This window comes from Zootoca vivipara, chromosome 13 (genome assembly GCF_965207765.1).
Source record: "Zootoca vivipara chromosome 13, rZooViv2.hap1.1, whole genome shotgun sequence".
NCBI classification, from domain to species: domain Eukaryota; kingdom Metazoa; phylum Chordata; class Lepidosauria; order Squamata; family Lacertidae; genus Zootoca; species Zootoca vivipara.
In genome coordinates this window covers 28,156,787-28,174,876 of record NC_142596.1, presented here as the reverse complement: position 1 = coordinate 28,174,876, position 18,090 = coordinate 28,156,787, and the positions used below count along the sequence as shown (strand labels likewise).

General features: G+C 49.2%; 1 protein-coding gene and 1 pseudogene across 1 annotated transcript; one reads left to right on the top strand and one right to left on the bottom strand.

Annotated features, from left to right (window-relative positions):
• The first annotated feature begins 2,617 nt into the window (after nucleotides 1-2,617).
• Nucleotides 2,618-18,018, top strand: IL21R (interleukin 21 receptor). Its single transcript, XM_035132320.3, has 9 exons — nucleotides 2,618-3,187; nucleotides 8,092-8,171; nucleotides 9,446-9,560; nucleotides 13,462-13,640; nucleotides 14,299-14,459; nucleotides 14,729-14,900; nucleotides 15,238-15,337; nucleotides 15,745-15,829; nucleotides 16,501-18,018. The coding sequence occupies exons 1-9, from the start codon at nucleotides 2,742-2,744 to the stop codon at nucleotides 17,353-17,355; spliced, it is 2,193 nt and encodes a 730-aa protein (XP_034988211.3). The 5' UTR covers nucleotides 2,618-2,741; the 3' UTR covers nucleotides 17,356-18,018.
• LOC148683667 (17S U2 SnRNP complex component HTATSF1 pseudogene) lies at nucleotides 11,494-12,855 on the bottom strand (annotated as a pseudogene).
• Nucleotides 18,019-18,090: the final 72 nt, after the last annotated feature.

Below are 18,090 nucleotides of genomic sequence, written 5' to 3'. Positions count from 1 at the left end.
CGGCCGGGGGAGGGAGCGAGGGAACCCGCCAGGTGAGGCAGAGGTGGGGGAGGGAGAAGGATGAGGAACGCGCCAAAACCTGTCGCCCCCGCTGCTAGGGGAGGAGGAGTTGCTGAAGAAGAAGCGGCTCCTTTCTCACAGTGGGAGGTGGCGATGGCAGCCGGCGAAGCAGACTGGAATAGGCATGATGGGATCTCCCGACTTTAATTCTTTTTTTTTAACGCAGGGGAAGCGTATAATCATAGAAATCCGACTTTGATCACAGAATTGTAGAGTTGGAAGGGGTCCCAAGAGTTATCTAGTCCAACCCACTGCAATGCTAGGGGATTCTATTGGCAGCATTTACCGGGGGTGGGGATTCTCCTTTTTTTAAGCATGTGAGTGTGGATTTAAATCCTGCTCCCCACACGATCCGTTCCCTTCCTCTTTGCAGCCCCAGGCACCTGTTTCCTCTTTTCTTTTCCAGAGCAGAGATAAGCATGGTGTCAGCTCCCTAAAAAAAGGTCGACAACTTTGAGCAACCGGGGGTGGGGTGGGGTGGGCGCCGGGCGGATCTTTGCACCCTTGCACCGCATATGCTTAAGATGGCCTTGAACGCAGCAGATGTGGAAAGCCCCCAGCTGATTCAGAGAAGAGAACTTGACTCCAGGAAGAGTCTGCTTTGCATGAAGTTGGGAGGTGACTGTTGAACTGGTGGGCGGGCAGGCAGCTGGTAGCAACCCTGGGCCTTCCGTAGCAGCCCACATTCCACACTTCTGCTGCTCCCACTCCAGCTGCATCCTTTGCCAGACTGGCTGCAAGGTGTCGGGTGCTTGGCCATCAGGCCTCTCCCTGTTCTCCCTTCCCTACACTGGAACTACTACAGAGTAGGTGATGGTGAGAATTTATGGTGTTGCCATCACCACCGTGCAAAGACCTCATCACTTCTGTGCTGGTGACTGAAAGGTGCTGCTGCCAGCCCCACCCAGTTAGAGGGTAGATGGTAAGTAACCTGCAGTCCAAAAGAAAATAAAGAAAAAACAAACCAGGATTTTTCTGGTGGAGGCAAGCACAGAACACCCATTCATTCTGGGTACATAACAGTACAAGCCTAAACATGCCTACTTGGAAGTGATTCCTATTTAATTCAGTGGGGCATACTCCCAGGAACGTCACCAAGATGCTGGAGAGGCTGCATCTCCACAAGCAAATACCTCCACATGTGGTGGGAATGCCCTAAAACCAACCCTTCTGGACAGCAGTCCTACAAGAGGTATGCAAAATAACTAAACAGGTATTAGAACGTACCCCATAACTGGCCCTACTGAACATTGTCCTAGAACACAATGACCACTCACATTATACAGAGCTTATAACCCACCTACTCTCAGCAGCCAAAAGCCTCATAGCCGGACACTGGAGAGAGCTGTCAGGAGTAAACCTGGACCAATGGTATCAAATTGTATGGGAAACGGCCTTAATAGAAAGGCTAACCAACAAACAGACTGTCATGGGGACAAATAGAAGAAGACACCTTTACCCCAGAATGTCTCCCTTTATCACATACACAGCCCAACAAGGCAACAAGAATCCACTGACAGCATACAAATCAATCTGGCTTACTTGATCCAACAAGCCCTCCCCCCCAATCACAAATTCAAACAAATCCCACTGCAGCCAACCAACCACACCCCGCCCCCAATACCTCCCACTACCAAGGAAATGTAATAAACGGACAGAAAGAAAACCTACCCAGTTGACGCTGACACAAAACCCCACATGTTCACTATACAAAAGAATATAAGCCTCACCACATCATGCTCTCCCCCAACCTTATACTGTACTCAACACTAATGTCTCATAACAAATGTAACTGATTTTTAATAAATACTGTACAAACGGAAGAAAGAGACAAGGCATGCACTTTTGCAATCCAAGAAAATATTAAATAATTAAAAAAATACTTATAAAGTCAATAGAGTTTAAGAGCAAATATACATAATCAAATGACATGCTTGGCTTGCCTAAACACAACAATTTATAGCAGGCACCAAAAACAGAACAGCCTGATCTCAATAAGCAGGGAGTTCCAGAGCATAGAAGGACTATTGCCCTCCAAGGCAGATTACAGTGGTACCTCAGGTTACAGACGCTTCAGGTTACAGATGCTTCAGGTTACAGACGCTGCTAACTCCAAGGCAGATTACAGTGGTACCTCAGGTTACAGACGCTTCAGGTTACAGACTCTGCTAACCCAGAAATAGTACCTCGGGTTAAGAACTTTGCTTCAGGGTGAGAACAGAAATAGTGGCTGCAGCGCGGCGGCAGCAGCATTAGCTAAAGTGGTACCTCAGGTTAAGAACAGTTTCAGGTTAAGAAGGGACCTCCAGAACGAATTAAGTTCTTAACCCGAGGTACCACTGTATTGAGAGCCTGATGCAGCTGCCAGGCCCTCCCAAAGCTGTTAGGGAGAGTCACACCACCCCCATGTCTCCCACCCCCTCTATCCCATCTCTGTGGCCCTCCTTGTGCTGGAGAAGAGCCTAGTGGGCTCAGGTGGATTCCTTGCATATTCAAGGTTCTAGATCTCACAGGGAGCTCACACAAGCCAGGAGACAGAAGACATGACAGAGCCAGACGGGTCCTAGAGAGTAGGCACCCTCAAGCATGCTCCCACTTCCCCCCAATGATTTGGTGGTACACACCTGAATGGGGCTTATAGGGAGGAGGTGCGTGGCAAACTCTCTTGGCCACAGAGGGTCATGGGTTGCTGCAGGCTGCAAATTGCCACCTGGTTGAGTCCTGTTTCCTGTGCTTTTAAAAAGCAGCCAGCGGCTTTTGCTCTAGCCTTCAGTGCTCTAGCCGCCTCTCCTGCATCGCTGGCTACTGTATTACCTGCAGGTTGCAAAGCAAATGCTGTCTGCCTACAGGGTGCTGCTTTCAGTTGTGGGGAGGAGGGATGGGTAGGGGAGCTGGCTGAGGACACTACCTCCACCTCCTCCTCCTCTCACCTCATGTCCTCACCACATCCTCCTGCTTGTACAGTAATATCAGGCCAAGCTGACGTCATGCCTGTTCCAGAGCCAAATCTAGTTATGACTCATCAAGGCATCTGCACCTCTAGAAGGCAACCATCGCAGGAGGCTGAGCAAGGACCCGCCAGGCGACAATGGCCAACTGAGGAAGAGTACCAGAGCAGTGAAGCTGGGTAAGTGAGGGGCTGTCCAGGGTCGGGGGCTTCCAGGTGGGGAGTCGGGGGGGGGGAGGAACGTTGGCCACAATGAGGAGTGTTGGGGACAGACACCAAGCATGCGGCTGAATGTTTGGTCACCATGATGGGAGTCCCTCCTGCTGCCAGGGCCTGACCCCACGATTGGCAGCATGGAGTCATGGGCAGCAGGCAAATCCACATCTTGTAGCCTCCCTTGGCCATGTTCTGTCCCCCGACCCATTCTGGAATGGGTGGGTCCACACAGTGGAAGGAGAAGATGCCACCAACCTGACTTGAGAACACAAGGAGATTCTGCTGGATCAGGCCAAAGGGGGCCCACTGGGAAGGTGCTGGGAATTGCTGGTGGAGAAGCACCTCGCAGGCCTGGCTGGCAGCTCCATTTTCTCCATATGTATCGAAAAGGTAAAGCTCCACACAGGGCCGGTGCTAGGGTTTTTTGCACCCTAGGCGAGATCGCCTTCTGGCGCCCCCCCCCCAAATAAAATAAAAAATAAATAAAAACAAAAACAAAAAATAGAAAAAATAAAAAATAGAAAAAATAAAAATAAAAAGTAGAGGGGAAAAGTAGAAAAAAAAAACAGCTGAGAGGTGTTTTTTATGCCCCCTCCATTCTGGCGCCCTAGTCAGCTGCCTAGGTTGCCTGAATGGAGGCACTGGCCCTGGATCCACATTCCTGCTTGTCTGGCCCATCAGCTAAAAATAGCATGACATGGGAGTTGTGTGAATGGGCTCTTACACAGGTGAAAAACAATGTAGTAGCAGTGGATGGAGGGAGATTTGGATCAGGACATCAATTTGGGGAGGGCGGCTTAGTTCTTCCAACCATTTTCCTGGAAAGAAAACACAGGAAGGTTTTAATGGTGACCAGCCAGATGGCAATGGGAACTCCATAGGCAGGACACAAGTGTTGTTGCTCTCTTCTCCATTCTGGATGCTAACAGAAACACCCATACAAAAAAGGCACCTCACTCTTTTTCATATAGTCTTCTCTCAAGCATTTTTCTTTCTTTCTTTTTTGCCAGTATAAAAATTTCTCAGGTTTGGTAATAAATCAGCCCAGCCATCGCAACTGAATTTAGTACTAGTTGGACTTTTCTTTGAAATCCAGACTGAGTCATTTCTGAATACCACTTGGCGGGTTCACAATCCACCCGAGGTTGCAATTCTCCCCCTAAATCTGCCTAGGGTTACACTTCTAGTAAGCCTCACTGAGAGGTATCTGGAAGGAAAACTAATAAATTTATCTCACAGTGTGAGGAGGGGGCGGGGAGGCTTAATAACCACCAGTTCCTTTTTTGGGCAAGTTACATTTTAAATATTTAAATTTCTCTTTGTAATATCCATGTGGTGTCAGTCAAGAGATTCAAAGAAATTGGCTCTGTGGTTCTCCTCAGCCAAATCTGGTGCACCAACATCCCTCTCCATGGCTCTGGAGGTGATGGACTTCTCCTTGAGTGGATCCTTGTTTTGTTTTGTTGTTTAGTCGTTTAGTCGTGTCCGACTCTTCGTGACCCCATGGACCAGAGCACGCCAGGCACTCCTGTCTTGCACTGCCTCCCGCAGTTTGGTCAAACTCATGTTTGTAGCTTCGAGAACACTGTCCAACCATCTTGTCCTCTGTCGTCCCCTTCTCCTAGTGCCCTCAATCTTTCCCAACATCAGTGTTTTGTTTTATGGGGTTCTAAACCATTATTTTCCGGAACAAAGTTCCACTAATCATTTGTGCCTTGAATGAATTACTCTTCTGTATACAAATAGATGTACCTCTCAAAACCTTGTCAAGGTGCTCTGTTTTTCCCCTCAACGGTTCTCTTAAGGAATAAATAGCTAATTTTGGTGGGTTGACTCATAAAATGACAATGCCTTTTACCCAGATTCTGGTTTGTTTATTGTCTTGGACAGGGTTATTTTTCAGAAATCAGCTGATAATTGCAGCCTGATTGTTTTCATCTTTGCGAATTAGAAATAAAAACGAAAAGGCTACGTCTGATGTAACTCACTGAGACTTGCAATTGACCACCATTGTGAGGTCCATTTCATATGTACATTTTGTGTTTGCATTTTATTTATTATTACCATCTTTTATCCCACCTTTATACCGCTCCTTTTCCTTCAAGGAGCTCAAAGTAGCACACACCCTTCTCTCTCCCCCCCCACCCTATTTAATCCTATTAACAACCCTATGAGGTAGATTAGGCTGAGGCAATGACTGGTCCAAGGACACCATTCAGTGGGCTTGATGGCTCCCTGGTCCTGAATGGGGTAACTGTGCCCCTGAAGGACCAGGTGTGCAGCCTGGGAGTCATTTTGGACTCACAGCTGTCCATGGAGGCACAGGTTAAATCTGTATCCAGGGCAGCTGTTTATCCGCTCCATCTGGTACGCAGGCTGAGGCCCTACCTGCCCGTGGACTGTCTCGCCAGAGTGGTGCATGCTCTAGTTATCTCTCGCTTGGACTACTGCAATGCGCTCTATGTGGGGCTACCTTTGAAGGTGACGCGGAAGCTACAATTAATCCAGAATGCAGCAGCTAGACTGGTGACTAGGAGCAGCCACCGAGACCACATTGAAAGACCTGCATTGGCTTCCAGTACATTTCCGAGCACAATTCAAAGTGTTGGTGCTGACCTTTAAAGCCCTAAATGGCCTCGGTCCAGTATACCTGAAGGAGCGTCTCCACTCCCATCGCTCTGCCTGGACACTGAGGTCCAGTGCCGAGGGCCTTCTGGCGGTTCCCTCGCTGCGAGACGTCAAGTTACAGGGAACCAGGCAGAGGGCCTTCTCGGTAGTGGCACCCACCCTGTGGAACGCCCTCCCACCAGATGTCAAAAAGAAATACAACTACCAGACTTTTAGAGGACATCTGAAGGCAGCCCTGTTTAGGGAAGCTTTTAATCTTTAAGAAATTAGTGTATTTTAATATTTCTGTTGGAAGCCGCCCAGAGTGGCTGGGGAAACCCAGCCAGATGGGCGGGGTATAAATAAACTATTATTATTATTATTATTATTATTATTATTATTATTATTATTTGAACCCTAGTCTCCTAGTCAAACTGCATTTGTTAAGTTTCATCCCAGTTGTCCTTTCTGTCAAGATCATTTGTTTTTCCTGTTACTCTGAGCTTTGCTAATTTGAAAAGAACCCCCTCCATCTCTCAACTGAGTTACTGTGATAAAAAGGCTGAAAAATACCTAGTCAAGGATGGAGACCCCCCCTCCCCATTTTGATGAGGAGCCAACAGCTGGGAATCCACCTGACAGTATTTAGTCTGAGAACTAAAACATCATGAGTGGTTTTCCAAAATTGCAGTATCAGAAGCTCAGCTAGAAGCTTTACCACAGATCAGGGAAGGAGTCAACCAGTTCAATAGGATGTTGGTGTGGTTAATGAACAGAGACACAGAAGCTTTTGGAGGCAAGAGCGCTTCCTTCAGAAAGTGGGACAGGAAGCCGAGAACAGGAATAAATGGACAGCTTTCACAATGGAGCGATGTATGGCATGGGGCACACCGTGGATTTTTATTGAGAAGGCCAGTGCTTTTCAACTAATTTTGTCAATGACCTGGTTCAGTGCATTGTCCAGGTTTAGTGATGACACCAAATTTTTCAGGATGGCTAAAGCAAAATGGGATTGGGTAGAGCTCCCGGAGGATCTCTGTACATTAGTCCAGTCCTGCTGGTTCAGGCCAAAGGGGGACCAATGAGTCTCCTTCCCCTCCCAGGCAGCCAGATGCCTATAGGAAGCCCACAGGCAGGACACGATGATGGCACTGACCTGGAGAGCAACTGGCAGACAGAAGCCCTTGATCCTGGAGGACTATAACCTGCATTTGGTTGACCAATAAAATCTGGTGGTGATGGTATATAGACAAGTAGAATCCATTGATAGCTCTATCCTCCATCAATTGGTCTAATCACATTTTAAAGGCATGTGATGTGGAGGATTCCTTAGTTCAACTATGTGCTGCATGAAAGACTTTCTTTAATCCAGTGATCTTTTCCCTAGAAAAATAGGTGCCAGTACTGCTTACCCTCGAGTACTCCCTGGAAAGAAAGAAAGAAAAAGCACTGCTTTTATCTATCTTGAAGTTTTCAGCCTTCAACTTCATTGAATGTTCATGAGTTCTCCGCCCGCTTTCTCTGTGTTATGCATAATTCTATAACTTTCTATTATGTTGTCTCTTACTCACCTTTTCTCTAAAAGTCCCAAATGCTGCAGTCTTTCTTCATAATTTTGGTTGCCCCTTTCCGAACCTTTCTGGTCTGCCACCGCCAGTTTAGACCACATGAGAAATTTTGATGATATGGGAAATTACATTTTTGTTTGTTTGTTTGCCCCAATATTCATCACTTGATATTTATTTACTTTGAATTTACAAGGTGAAAAACAGATAAGGGGCGAGTGGCAAAGCCTCAGAGAATATTTTAAAATCTATGATACTAAAACTAACCTACAAGTAGGGGTAATTTCATGAGCAACAGTTAACAACAATGGAGGAATTGAAAGGAGAAAAATAGGGTTGGAGAATTAACAGATCTGCAGCAATGTAAGGTACACCTAGAATGCCATGGTGTGTTGGGCTGGGAAGTCTGTAGCGACATTTTGTATGATGAAAAATGTATGATGTGCAAATAGAAAAATGGAAAAGGCATAAATTAAAATAAAATAAAAATACAGTGAATTGGATGTCTGTGCATACCCTGTTGTGAGGGCACCTTGACAGCTCGAAAACTGTGAGTTTGCAATCTGGCTGGTCTTTTGAGGATTTGGACTCCAGATGCTCCTTTCACTCAGTGCCTGAAAGTTTCTGGGATCCCTTCCTGGAATCTCACACTCCTCTCTCTCATTCCTGACAAAGCTGCTCTGAATTGTCTTGCAGGGAGCCCCAAGGGACTGTGGCAAGAGGAAGGATGGCAGGCCAGGTGTGGGGATGGCTGCTGCTGCTCTTCCTTCAGCAAGGTAAGCCCAGCCTCCAAGCTTCCAGGAATGCATCCAGAGGGTTGAAAGTGGTTTTGCTTTCCATGTGAGAGTAGGGGGAGGGGAAAGTTCACACATGCACAGTGCAGCTTATTAATTCACTTTCCAAAAACTACACTCATCGAGACATTTTGAAACAATGCAGAAAGACCTGTTTGCCAGAAACAACAGTGCAATGGGTCTGTGCAAGCAGTGTCACCAACAAGCCCTTATATGAAAGTGCTTTCAGTGGGGTGGGGATTATCATTGTCCCCATGTTAAGGCATGTCTTACTGAAAGCCAAATGGATAGAGTTGCCAGACTCAATAGTGGACACTCCATTTGTAGGGTTGCCAGACTCAATAGTGGACAGGACTTCTGTGCCTTTAATTGCCCTGCTCTCTTTTGAGTCTGGAAACCTTAAAGTTTAATTTCCAAGCAAAGGGTCTGCTGGTTTCTCTTTAAGGTTTCCAGACTCTGGCAACCCTACAAATGGAGTGTCTGTTAGGGGTGGGAAGATTTCAGCTGATGAGCAGGGATTGGAACAGGATTGTGCAGCCATTGTGGGATTCAATCCTGTCCTGCTCATTGGCTAACACTACCAGTGATGGGCATGCGACCTCGCAGGCCAAAGTGCAGTCCCTTGTAGGCCAAGGTGGGCCCGCAGTCAAGACGTCTATTCCGTAGTCTCTAATTAAACATTCCCACCTTTTCATCCGAGGAATTTTGGAGGGTATGCACCTCCTCTCAGCCTGATTGTTTGGGGCAGGGATTTTTGAGCCACAAGGAGATGCTGATGTTGTGTGGATGCCCCACCAAGACTTGAGTGCTCAAAGCGGGGCAACTAAATGCCTGCTGTGGAAATAGCCTTCAATTCCTTGGCAGGGGGTGGGGATCTTCATCCCCTTGCTAGGGATGTCCTACTGTAGGTGACTCATAAGCAGAACGCCTGTGCTGACCAGAATGACCATCCAAAACCCACAAGGGGTCAGCACAGTCCAAAGGTCAATCACAGGGAAGGCCAGGAAGTTGGAATTGGAGGCTTTTTAGGCCTGAGCTTCAGAGCACAGCTGCAGGTGGAGATGGATCTGACCGAGGCACCTAGATTCAGTAGGTTGGATGTTTTTTCTTTTTCTTTCCGGGAGGCAGGCCCACCCACCTCCTCTACCAGAATCAAAGATCTTTCAGTTGTATTGTGGGTTAGGGGACAGATGGGTGCCGCACCACACACCCTATCCTCTGAGCAGCCACACCTGTCTCACCTGTCTCACCTCCAGCTTCGGCTTGTGGGAATCTCACCTGTTTTGCTGACTACATCCAGACCCTGACATGCATGTGGGGAAATGACCCCCACGCCTCCAGCAGAGCTCGGTACCATCTTACAGCAACATGGTATGTATGGATGTACGGCTGTGGAGGAAGAGATGCAGTTGACCCCAGCCCCCTGGGACTTTAGGGCTGCCCCCATGACTTTCACAGGGTTCGGGGGCAGAATATCTTTCTCTGTGGCTCCTTGGCACACCTTTGTGGACATACTTAACCAGCTGCTTCGGCTGTAGCTGAGTCTGCTCTCTAGCTAATGCTGGTCAGGATTGTGCCATCAGACAACCCTGCTGCACATTTGTGGTGGGTGTGTCTCCTCACAGCTGCCAGGATGGAAGCCACTTTAGCCGCTGAGCCCAGCTCTCTGAGGCTCTCCTTGGCCACTGCCAGCTCCCTTCACGCCTTCAGCTTTCCTTTTCTTTAAGTCCTTCTGCATCTGGGATGACTAGCAGGGTTTCCCAAAGTTGGGCCTCCAGCTGTTTTCAGACTACAATTCCCATAATCCATGACCACTGGTCCTGCTAGCAAGGGATGATGGGAGTTGTAGTCCAAAACCAGCTGGAGACCCAACTTTGGGAAATCCTGGACTAGAGCAAGACAGTTTGGGTTGGGGGGGGAATGTGAAGGGTAAGGCAGCCCACCCCAGCCAGCAGGTTCATTCCAGCCATATGGGCAAGTGGCTGCTTGGTGGAATGGGGAGAGGGATGAAGCTGGTAGGGTCTCCATGGGTCATGCAGGGCAGCGTCCTCTCTTTTTTTAATGCAAATTTAATCTCTTTATTTTTTAAAAAACATAATCCCATATTCCCAAATACAAAACGGGTATGCTAAACATTAGGAGGAAGACGCCCACTGCTGCTTATTCTCATCATGGAAGTTCATGGTTTCTCATTATGTCTGAATTGAGCTTAAAAATAGTAACAGTTTGGTGGTTTTTAGTGCAGTTGATTTGATAGATCTTGTTAAAAATAATACTGGAAAATAATTTTATATACAACATTTGAAAAGTCAGGTACATTTAAAACCAAGACACAAATGTTTGCTAGTTCTGAATGGTTTGTATCTGTAAACAAACACCTGTCTTTAAAAATTTGAGCAACAATTTTGAGAGGGAATCTCAAAACAATTTCATTTGTAGTCTCCTGTAGTAAAACCAAGTATACAAAAAGAACAGGCCCCATATGCTCACCACCCTTGACAAACGCCTGAAACCAAACTGCATTTGAACACAGTAATATGAAAAAAGAATAACACTTCCACCACACAAGCTCTCACTTTGTTTCCAATATGAATTCATCATCAGAAAATTAAAAACAGAGATCAGAGTTAGTCTTATTTACACATTTTTCCTATTTGTCATCTAATCTCATCCGGATTTAAAGTGAATTAAAATGAATGAGGAACTTCAGTCATCGAAAACTTTGCATCCCAGGAGAGTACTTTCAGAACATTTATCTTTATTAATTGCGGGTGATAATTATTTTTCCACTCCTCAGCTTACATGTACGGGGTGCCAATACTGTAATGTATTCTCAGTGATCTGTTATTTTAAAAGTATGTAGTATCAGGAAAGCCAGCTCATCCAAAGAAGTACTGGAACACCCAAAGATTGGGGCATTAAGGAAATTGGGAGCAAAAAAATTGAAAGCATCCATACCTCTGTAATTCTAAAGGTCACTGTGTAGTTAAATAGGAACTGCAAGTTTGTACCTGCTCACAACTAATGGACTTCACTGATATATAATGTAAGACAGCTGGTCAGTTCAGCAGGCTCTTGGCAACCTATGGACACATACACACAGCTTGGACAGCAGCAGATATGAACATTTGTTTTTAAAGATGATCATTAAATGTTGCTTTTAATGAAACACCTCAAAAACACGCTGATTATATTGTAATAGGGTAATGCATTTATATTCATTTGAATGCTGCCTGTAGTTGCTTCAAAGCACAGGATAATAGAGGTCTAAAGGTTACCCTACATACATGCTTTTACAAATGAGTTAAAGACATGTCTCCGCTTCCTCGTCACTGCCTGCAACGCTGCTGTCTGTGGATGCTGTGACATCTTCGTTGGTACCCTTGCCATTATCTCCTCTTTCAGCTGCTTCACCATTTGGACCACCCTCAGATGCACTGTTATCTTTAGATGGCTGAACGCCTTCTGGGAGCTGGACGCCAGTTTCTGAAGAATCTGCATCAGATGCTGTTTTTGGCATTTCAATACAGTATTTGGATCACCTAAAAACTTTTGCCAATCCTTCAGTCTCTCTTCCCTTTCTCTTGAAGTCTCCTCGACCTGATAATCTGTTACACCATCCCATGTCTCCACAGAGAGCTGATGTCCACCAAACCATCGCCCGTTGAGTGCCTGTTTGCAGGTATCTCCTTCTTCTGCTTCTTTAAATGACACACGAGCAACACCATCTGGGTGCCTATCAAATAGAATGACTTTCTTTACTTGTCCAAACTTTTCACATTCTGTCCAAAGATCTTCTCTTATCTCATTTAGCACTAAAGGATCTTCCTCAAAATCGCTTGGGTGGAACATGTTCCTGATAATGATAACACGCTTGTGCCACATTCGAACACTGCCATCTTTCTTCTCCGGTCTCCAATCCAGAAGTTTTTGTTGTTGAGACTCTTCTTGTAGTCTTTGCATTTCTTTTTCTTCTTGCTGGCATCATACTCCCCCTTCAGTTGAAACTGTGCAACTTCCCCATGCAATATGTAGCCTCTAATTTAATTTTCATCCAATAGTTTGAATGCTAGTTCAACAGATTCTCTCTTTAAGTAGCAGCAGAGCCCTTCTCCTTTCAGATTTCCTTCTTTGTCTGTGTAAAGTTTAATTTTATGCTCCTCTTTTTGTGGATCACGCATAACAATACCACATTTTGACATAACCTGCACAAACTCATCTTTTGTAATATCTGGCGGTAAACCTGTCACATATACATTTGTGTTTATATGTTCTTCAACATGAAACCATCCTGCGCCAGGTTTTATTCTCTCTCCTTTTGGTTTAAGATCCGTTGCCTGAGATGCTTTTGGACCTGTTGCCTGCTGACCTTGGTAGCCTTTGAATCTGTAGGCGTTTTAGATTCAGTCTTTGTAAGAGATGCAGATGAACTATCTGAACTTTCAGTGGGAAAGCTGTAGTTAGCATGATATGTTGCCAGGAAAACTTCAGTAACCTTTGGGAACCAGGGCTTCTTGTTGGGATCCCACTCATACTGCATCCCGTCCGCCGGGTCCGTGTACGTGAAAGGGTCCTCGCCGCCTTCCTCGCCCTTCTTGCCGTACAGCTCCTGCAGCCGCAGCTGCTGATAGAACTCCTCATTCCGATCCAAGGCGCCAATACTCATGTTGCAGAAAACGCGGGGTGACTCAGCAGCGCCTCACAAACTAGGCCGCACCTCAGGTACTGCCGTTGCCTCCTACTCGGGAACCGACAGACTGCACGAAGCCACTCAGGGCGCCTGCGCCTGGGTCTCGCACCACGGCTGCCCCAATTGGGGTCCTCTAGAGCATCATAAGGGATGCGGGTGGCGCTGTGGGTTAAACCACAGTGCCTAGGGCTTGCCAATCAGAAGGTCGGCGGTTCGAATCCCCACGATGGGGTGAGCTCCTGTTGCTTGGTCCCAGCTCCTGCCAACCTAGCAGTTCGAAAGCACCTCAAAGTGCAAGTAGATAAATAGGTAAACGGTGTTTCCGTGTGCTGCTCTGGTTTGCCAGAAGCAGCTTTGTCATGCTGGCCACATGACCTGGAAGCTGTACGCCGACTCCCTTGGCCAGTAAAGCGAGATGAGCGGCGCAACCCCAGAGTCATCCGCGACTGGACCTAATGGTCAGGGGTCCCTTTACCTTTTTAGAGCATCATGGCTGCAGCTGTGGGACTTTCCTGGCTCACGGAGGGAGCAGCCATGGCTGTCCCACACTGAGTGGGGTGTTTGCATCTTTGGTGTTCGCAGGGACTGCGGAGAAGAAGACGGCAACTGCTCCTTCACCTCCAAGGGTGCTGCCGCCGCCCGATACACCTGCTTTGCAGAGCAGGATATGTGCTATGGGAACAACATCTTTGAGGTGGCCGTGAAGCTGGGGGATGAGCAACGGCAAGTGTGTAAGAACAAGTTTATCTTCCAAGAACACAGTAAGTATGGGGGGGTAAGTGGGTAGCCCCCCCTCGGCACCCACCCAAGCCCCAAGGGGTGGTCCAGGACTCTGTGCCCGTCTGGACACATGAGTGGGACTGGGAGAAGGAGGACACACACAGGGGCTGCTGGCGCAGGGAGAAAGGGGTTTGCTGCAGCTGGGCTCAGAGACCCTTCCTCACTTACGGGTGTGGTGGTGGCATTTTTTGAGATTTGGGTTTATTTACAAGGCTGAAGGCAAGGAGTTTTCAAGCTCCTACAGCCAGCTAACCTTGGGCTGATTAAACAACCTGGGGCCTTTTAAATGTTTTGACGGGGTTATTCTCAATCCACCCCCGCCGCCATTATGTATTTTATGTTTTTCTGTTGTAAACTGCCCTGGGAATCTTCGGATGAAGGGCGGTGTATTCAGTGAATGAATGAATGAATATGAATGAATAACCCACTGCCTTTCATTCAACCCCAGCAGCCCCAGATGCTTTCACCTTGCTCCACTTGGAGGCTGGAGGGACATCCCCCTGTCGTGCCCTGCAGGGGCTTCCCACCACAACTACACCCTGGGGATTTGGGGGTGTCATTGCTGCTTCACCCAGTGGGTGTGGGCCAAGTCCTGTCTGCCACATGTCCTCAGGAGCCCCACCTTGACTCTTTCCCCAGTTAAGCCGTACCCGCCGTTCAGCCCGAGGGCTATTGCCTCCCCTGAGGGCTACAACCTCTCCTGGAGCACCATATACCAGCACGATGAGTACTTCTACCGAGACCTGGACAGGGAGCTGCAGTATGAGTTGCGCTACCGGCAGAAGGGACATCCCTGGCAGGTAAGCCAGGAGGCAAGGGCCATCCTGAGCTAGATGGCGGCGGGCACCATTTGCCCGGTCAGGCCCTCAATGGCTGGCTGGCCACCCTGGAGCTCAGCCCCAAAGTTTCTTAGTGCTTCTCTGGACTTGGGCTTCAGGGGCACTGGGAAGCCATGGGGCTATTTCAGGATCATTTTGAGTAACTCCTCTTAATTGCCATGAAGGTGGCAGAGGTAGGGAGCGTTTCCCAGAATTCCTCCCAGCCCTTTGGCTTCTTCCCTTTCCTGCAGGGACACAACCATCTTCTGCAGGACACCGAGACCTTGTGGCTCCTGCCCCAGGAGTTAGAAGGGGACACAGACTACGAACTCCAGGTTCGGGCAAAGCCAAGGGAAGGCTCCTCATACCAGGGCACTTGGAGCGACTGGAGCCCCAAAACGACCTTGAGGACGCTGCCGAGGGGTGAGTTCCCCCTCCCTCCGCACGAGGGGGTCTTGGCCCCTGCCCATACAAGGAGGGCTGAACCTTCCCATCACAGGCCGTTCATAAGCCCCTCTCCCAGTCCAGGGGGGCCTTCTGCACCTTTGAGACCATGAATCCATGGCAGATCAGAGGAGCAGCCTCTCTTCTTTCCTGTCAAGAAGTAGCCCCCTCCTGTTACTCTGCTGCCCTAGGAGGGAGCTCTGGCCATGATTCCAGGGAAACTCATCCTGACTGAGCCCCAGAGCCCAGCCCACCCTGGCAACCCCCAGTGGAACTACCAAGGAAAGCAACTGATATTTCTGGTTTCCTTCCTCAGCCGTGGAGGACAGGGCAGGAGACAATTGGTCCTTGTGGTTCCTGCTGGTGCTCAGCCCATTGGTTGTTCTTGTGGTCTTCCTGGGCTGGCAGCATCAGAGGTGAGTGTGGGAGTTGGATGCTGGGGTGGTGGGGCTGCTGAGAGCTTCTGGTGACCGCAGGCTGCCCACTTGCCAGCTAGATGACCTACCCTACACAGAGAAAGGAAATGGTGGGTGGGGGAGGCATCACCTCCCAAGAAGCCGTGCTCAGGTAAGTCCACCAAGCCCGTTCCCTCTTTCCCTCAGTCTACAGAGCACCAGGCCTGGGCTTGCTTGCTTGTGGCAGTGGGTGGCTGAGTTCCCTGGAAAGGGAAGCCATGAGGTTCCTTGGACAAGCCAGTTGCTGGGCAGCAAGCCTGAGACGCCAATGCCTCAAGGCCTGGCCATGCTCCTAGTCCCTCCCGTGGGTGGGATGAAGTTTGGGCACTCCCCACATAAGGCCTCCATCTCTCCTTTCCCTCTGGCAGGTTGTGGAAGAAGCTGGACATCTTCATCCCCAGCCCGGCCCCCTTTTTCCGGCCCCTCTACCTGATCCACAATGGAGACTTCAAGGTACAAGCGACTCCTAGCCACCACACAGGAGGGGGAGGGGAGGATGTTGGAGTGGCTGTTTGAATTGACCCACAGGCACCTATAGATCCTCCAGGCATCACCCAGGGCAGAAAGTACCTGTATGTGTCGGTGGGAGGGAGGACATCAGGCTGCCTAATAGTCTGCAGAGAAGTTGGGGACTTGGTGGAGGGGTGGGGGCCTCCTTGTGACACAAGGCCTTCTCTCCCCCCCTCCAGGCTTTCTCCATGTCCCCCTCCCCACAGCAGGGGCTCTGCCTGCTTCTCTCTCACCCCAATTCCCATCCCTATGGGGCAGGATCCTCTCTGAAAAAGTGAGCTTTGGGCAGAGTCCTGTGGAAAGCACATTGCCCTTGCAGCCACCAGGTACATTACAGGTGGGGGAGGAGTTTCCTCTTTGCACAGAAAGATCCCAGGAGATGGTGGGGTAGCTGATAAGTGGGCACTTTGTTGCACAGCCTGGGCTGGAGGAAGGAGCTCCTCTCCTGGGATATGTCCTTCTGAAGGTATGCAATTCCTTCCATTCCCCAGATGGTTAAAAAAAGGCCCACACCTGCTGTTTCTCTGGCCACTGCCTGCTGACTCCTCTCTCTCTCTCTCTCTCTCTCTCTCTCTCTCTCTCTCTCTCTCTCTCTCTCTCTCTCTCCTGTGCAGAAGTGGTTGGGCGGCGGCATCTCCCACCCCGGAGCCATGTTGGACAACTTTGAATGGAGCACAGCCCTGCTGGATGTGTTTGGGATGGGCCAAAAGCCCCTTCCCCCCAGCCCTGCCAAGGAGCAGCAGAGTGGGGGTCATGCACCCTCCCCTGCTACATTCGCTTCCCACCCACCTGGGAGCCAAGACGCCACCCATGAGCAGGCCTACGGCCACCTCTCCATTGACACCGTCACTGTGGCTGGAGAGTTTACCGCCTGCTGCCCAAGGTGCAAGGGGGCCACAGTATGCTGCGCTCTGGAGGAGGGCCAGGGCAAGGGAGATGCCTACCAGGGCATCCTCTTCAATGGGGGCCAGATCTCCGAGAATCTGCTCCTGGTGGACATGGTCCCACCAGCAGCAGCCCAGAGGAAGGCTTTCTTGTCTGCCTTGGAGTCCTGGTCCGGAGACCCTCTCCTCAAGACTCTTGCCCCTTTCTCGCAAGCTGGCGGTTCCCTGGGCAGAAAAAAGTCTGGGGAGGAGGTGGACTTTTTTGGTTTGTCTCCTGAGCCCTGGACCCTGGAAGGCCTCTTGTCTTCAGAGGAGGAGGACCTGGCTTCCTACCGAGACCTGCTCTCTCCTGACTTGGATGCAGATGGGGACCTCCTTGCCAATGGCCTGGATCTGGATACCATTGACAGTGGCTTTGCAGAGTGTGACTGTGGGAGCCCTGTGGACTCTGAGTTCGAGAGGAGGCCGACAGGCTGTGGGTCTGAACCCCTCAGTGTGGAAAGCGGAGAGACAGGGGAAGAGCTCCTGCCCAGCTATGTCAAGCAGTGGGTCTCCTCCTGTCACAACAGAGTGCAGCCCAGTTAAAAGCACAGAAGGGGAAGCAGGAGCTAAGAACCTGTCGAGGCCACCGTGAAGCTCCTTCACTCCTTGCAAAGATCTATGGGCCTTGCTTGGATGCTCTGCTTTCTCCTGTGTAAGAGAGATGTAAGCAGGGAAGACTTTGCTGCCACTACCAGACACCTCCTTTGCCCCAGGAGACCCACCCACCCCAGGACTGGAAGCTGTTTCCCCCCCCCTCCTTGACAAATTCCCCTTTTTGCTTAAAAAAGTGAATATTTTTTACAAATATGAAATATTTGGATGAAGTTGGGAGTGTCAACCACAAACCAGACTTCAAGTTCCAAGCCACAGGGGGTGCACATGGGTGGGGTGGGGTGGGCTGGGCTGGGCAGAGAGAGGGAGACATGCCCATCACATTCACTCCACCCCTTTGGTGGGGAGAAAATTGTAGTCTTCAAGGCCAGCATCAATCAGAAGGAGTCCCCACCACCACCAAAGCTGGACTCTCTGCAGCAGCAGCTACGCTCCATGAAGAGGCCCAGAGGACCCCCAACCTTCCCCCTCCCTCTTTCCTTATCCTTTCCTCCTCTTTTTGGGGGCCACCACACTTCAGGCTGTGAGCCCTGGGCAGGGACCAATTATGTTGGCATTTGTTGTATAGCACTTAATAAAGAAGGTCCATCACAGTTGTGGTGATTTGTGTGACTAGTGGGGCGTGTGCATGGCCATTGATTGGGGGAGTGAAGGCCAAGGCAAAAG

What these genes read in the sequence shown, in the direction of transcription:
- IL21R (XM_035132320.3), top strand. Translation starts at nt 2,742, where the DNA reads ATGGGTTGCTGCAGGCTGCAAATTGCCACCTGGTTGAGTCCTGTTTCC. An exon ending in AGAAGGGACATCCCTGGCAG is followed by an intron (nt 14,460 to 14,728) that starts GTAAGCCAGGAG and finishes CCTTTCCTGCAG; the next exon opens with GGACACAACCATCTTCTGCA. An exon ending in CTTGAGGACGCTGCCGAGGG is followed by an intron (nt 14,901 to 15,237) that starts GTGAGTTCCCCC and finishes TTCCTTCCTCAG; the next exon opens with CCGTGGAGGACAGGGCAGGA.